Source organism: Otolemur garnettii, unplaced genomic scaffold (genome assembly GCF_000181295.1).
Source record: "Otolemur garnettii isolate 467f Iridium unplaced genomic scaffold, OtoGar3 scaffold00032, whole genome shotgun sequence".
Classification (NCBI taxonomy): Eukaryota; Metazoa; Chordata; class Mammalia; order Primates; family Galagidae; genus Otolemur; species Otolemur garnettii.
In genome coordinates, this window is record NW_003852427.1 from 15,924,271 (window position 1) to 15,928,476 (window position 4,206).

At 34.5% G+C, this 4,206-nt stretch overlaps 1 protein-coding gene across 2 annotated transcripts in view; it reads right to left on the reverse strand.

Moving 5' to 3' along the window:
* Window positions 1-4,206, reverse strand: part of PLSCR5 (phospholipid scramblase family member 5) — a 36,439-nt gene that overhangs the window by 22,013 nt on the left and 10,220 nt on the right. For both annotated transcript variants that reach the window (XM_003789465.2, XM_012804941.1), the window contains exons 3-4: window positions 2,209-2,251; window positions 1,081-1,301 (exon numbers count right to left, since the gene is read on the reverse strand). In XM_003789465.2, coding sequence (XP_003789513.1) covers window positions 1,081-1,301; window positions 2,209-2,251 — 264 coding nt within the window. The remainder of the gene's footprint in view (window positions 1-1,080; window positions 1,302-2,208; window positions 2,252-4,206) is intronic.

A 4,206-nucleotide genomic window follows, 5' to 3' on the forward strand; every position in this document is an offset into this window, starting at 1 on the left:
TTCTTCTTAGTGAAGCATCACAAGAATGGAGAAGCAGGAATCCAGTGTACTTAATTCTAATATAAAGGTTGTAGATGAGCTAATACAAGGAGGGTAGAGGACTGAGGGATCAAGGAGGGGGAAGAGAGGGGGATGGGGGTTCACAGTGTATGGCACATCTCTTGGGGGTAGGACACAATCACAAGAGGGACTTCACCAAACAACTACAATCAGTGTCACCTAATTCTTTATACTCTCAATGAATCCCTAACAATGAAAAAAAAAAGTCCTTAAATAACCAACTTTTATATTAATACTTGTCCATTGTTCTAAGGATATAGCTTATACACAAGTACTCAATGGAGAAGCTTATGTTTGGATTAGATACCCAGATCAATCCCATTTATGATATTTCCTGAATGCGCAATCATGGGCAACTCATCTCCACTCTATGTCCTTGACTACAAAATGTGAAGAGTAAAACCTACTTTTTCTAGTTCCTACGATACCATAATATCAACGTCATTAAAGAACGAAATGTTCTGTGTCAATTTAACTGCATTATGTCATGGAAGTTATTACAGGGCTATTAAACAACAATAATCTATTGTATATTAAAATAAAATAATTGAATTATTCCCTCTAGCACAGTAATGTTATTTTTGCCATGTCATAAATGGTAAACATAGTGTGAGACTCTGTCTTAAATAATGCTACCTACACAAGGGAACTCCTTACAGGATTTAGTATCACTCAGCACCTCCTGGACGTTGCTACCGCTGGAGAAGACAAAGGGTCCATTTGCCCAGTAGTGGACACTACAATTACGTGACTCATTTCGAGATTCAGGAGGACATGTCTCATTTTTATGATACATGAGCTGTCATCACCAAATAACATCATGGAAACCATCACAGATTTTCATCGGAAAGAAAAAAATTTAGTGAAACCTGAAATCCTCAAACTATCCTGATTCTAACGGAGGAACCTACTGATTCAAACAATTGAAAGGTTAATTGCCCCATAGCTCCAGATGAATTTCATTTAAGGAAATAATTGCTATTATTAAAAAAATAAAGACTTTCAAAGCCAGTGACTAACCTCTTGTAGGTAGCAAGGGAACCAGCAGCTGTTACACCTCAGGGGCCTGTTGACGGTGATCACCTCTCGACCTGAGTTATCCGTGATCCTCAGGGTGCAAGATCTCAGCGTGGAACAGAACGTACGGTTGAAACAGATGCTTTCCTCCACTGCAAAGTAAATTCTTTGTCCCAAGCTGTTTTTAATCTCATATTTGTTGGAGGTCTCAGTGCCAAGTATCACTAATGGAGCAGGAAGAATGCCATAAAATAATGTTTTGCTTAGTATCATAACCCTTAAATAAGTTAAGGGGGTGTGTTATTAAAACAGAGTAACCAATTAATTATTAAGCGTATGGTATTCTCCACACAAATCTATTTCCATACTTTAAATTTTAAGAACTGAGCCATGGAAATCAAAATAAATCCTGAAACAAAGCTATGTCATTAATAAATTTTGATTCCAGATATATGACTACTTGAAAACACATAGTATCATTTTTCAACTAAAGATCCAATGCTGAGAAGAATCTATTACTCAAATAATAAATCTATCACTGATACGTAAATTATTGGAACAACTTACAGTGATAGGATTGTGTTTGTGTAAAACCTGCATCTCAAAAATATGTTAAAAATATTGGCATGATTTAGGAATAATGTAGAATATCCTAAACATAAAATACTCAAGTAATTTGAAGCCACTTAGTCATTCCTGCAAATTTGTGTATAGTTAAATAATTTGCCTATACAGTGAATCACTGATAAAGTGGTAAAACAGTGACTTTTTGCTCGGATGGATTTTTGTTGTCTCAAACTTGACTTACATTTTTGAAAGTATAAAGAAATTTGAATGATTAACATTCATGGGAATGATCAAATGGCTTTTATTATCTCAAGATTAAATATACAGTTAGAATTCTAAGGGCAATATCACTCACTGAGAGTTTTATGCTTTTAGTTTTACCTAATCAGATCAATAACTTTACTCCTAGCTTTGATTTAAAAAACCAGATGTAGTTTTCTTTTTGATCTATTTCTATTCTACATATTTTACTTTATTGCTTTTAACATATTTTGATGTAAAGAAACTTCTGAAAATGAAAATATTTTCAACAGTTTTAACAAGTGAAGAACATGCCATACTTACTTCCAAGCAGCTCCACCTGCTGGTGTATAATTATCAGGTCTAACTGTTAAAGGATGATATAAAGGAGATACAAAGTATTACGTCAGTCACAAACTTTGAAAATCCTTGGGGCTATTATTATTAACCTGTTTACTATCCTACGTGAAATAATTAGATCATTTTCATGTTTTTTATTAGGAAAACAGTTGAAAACAGCTCTTGTTTCATAATACAATAGAAAAAAAAAGAAGAGAAATAGAGTGACTTTCATTCAAGTGAACATTTTAAAGAACTCTGAAAATTCCAAGGTAGAAATGCCCAAGTTAAGAATAGGAACAGTGCTGAATACTGCTGTGTTCACTCTGGTCATAGAAAGTAAGAGTAGGTCTTGGAAACAATAGTTTGAGAAGATTTTTAAAACAATCTCTGAATAATAATGTTCAAGATGTTTTAAAGCTTCCAATTTATTTAATTATTTTTAATGAAACAACACAGCAAAGATTTGGATGCCTGGCCTCTCCTCTTCACCCTCGCCTCACTCTACTGTCAGCCTGACTGGCTGCAACTCATTCCTCTCAGTAACCAAATGTCTTTGCTAAGGCTGAAGGATTATTCTATAAATTTTTCTCATTCATATTTTCCTTTGGACAAAAAAAGATGCAGAAATCCCATTGATGTCAACAAAATACCAATCCAAGCAGAATAGAAGACATAACATTGTATATGTGAAATAAAATTTGCCTTTCTTAATTGAAAATAAAGTTAATTTACACAGATGAAGTATCCACTGATGGTCAGAAGTAACTAATCTTTAAAAAGTCTACAATCTAACTTGCTGTTTAGAAGGAAACATGAAGGATTTGTTCTTTGAATGCAGTTTATTTATGTGTATATTAAACTTGATATTTAGTACCTGAAAATTCACTAAGACAAAATCATAAATATGGAATATACTGCTGAACATTGTATTTTCTAATGCTTTTAAATTTCACCTTAAAATATGCTTCACTTAATTCTCCCTCCATATTAATAAACTCACTAGTAACTGTTAGACTGAGCTACTCCTTCCTAAAATTTGGTATTGATTGGATACCACAATCCCAGAAAAGTTGAAGCTACATTATTCCTTCATTCTCCTTGTATAATTCTGAGGTGGAGAAAAAGATCAATCATTTTCTTTATTTAAATATTATTATTGATAAAAAGGTAAATGTAGCCTCTTTTTTTCAAGATTCATAAAAATATTTTTCCAAGGCTTGGCGCCTATGGCTCAAGCAGCTAAGGCCCTAGCCACATACACCTGAGCTGGCAGGTTCCAATCCAGCCCGGGCTCGCCAAACAATGATGACTACAACCAAAAAACAGCTGGGTGTTGTGGTGGGCACCTGTAGTCCCAGCTACTTGGGAGGCGGAGGCAGAAGAATCGCTTGAGCCCAGGAATTGGAGGTTGCTGTGAGCTGTGATGCCACAGAACTCTACCCAGGAGGACAGCTTGAGGCTCTGTCTCAAAAAAAAAAAAAATTTTTTTTGTCCAAAAATAAGTTAGAAAAAAAAAATAAGTTAGAATGTGAGATATTATCTAAAACCTATATTAACAATTATGCCAAAGATTTTTTTTTAAATAAGAAAGAATGTTTTATAGCATATTTCATTAGTTTTGGTCTCTTCTGAGGAAAATGGAGGGTGTGGAAATAGAAGGACGTGTCTTCAAGTAGGATGTCCATGATTATTTAGCAGGGGAGCTACACAGATGTGACTTAGAGATGGAGATCTGTAGGGACCAAGTCTGACTTTAGAGACATTGAGTATTTATGTCATAGATCAAGCATGTGTCCTCAACTTTAGAAACTATCATTGACATCCACTCAGAAAAAGGAAGTAGACCTTTCTAACACTCAGTAATAGCAGTTGTTTATTGAGTAATACCATGATGTAGTCACTGGGTGCTGGACATTTTGACACAGTATTGATATATTATTGAATCCTCACCAAAACCCAGAGAGAGAGAGAGAGAGAGAG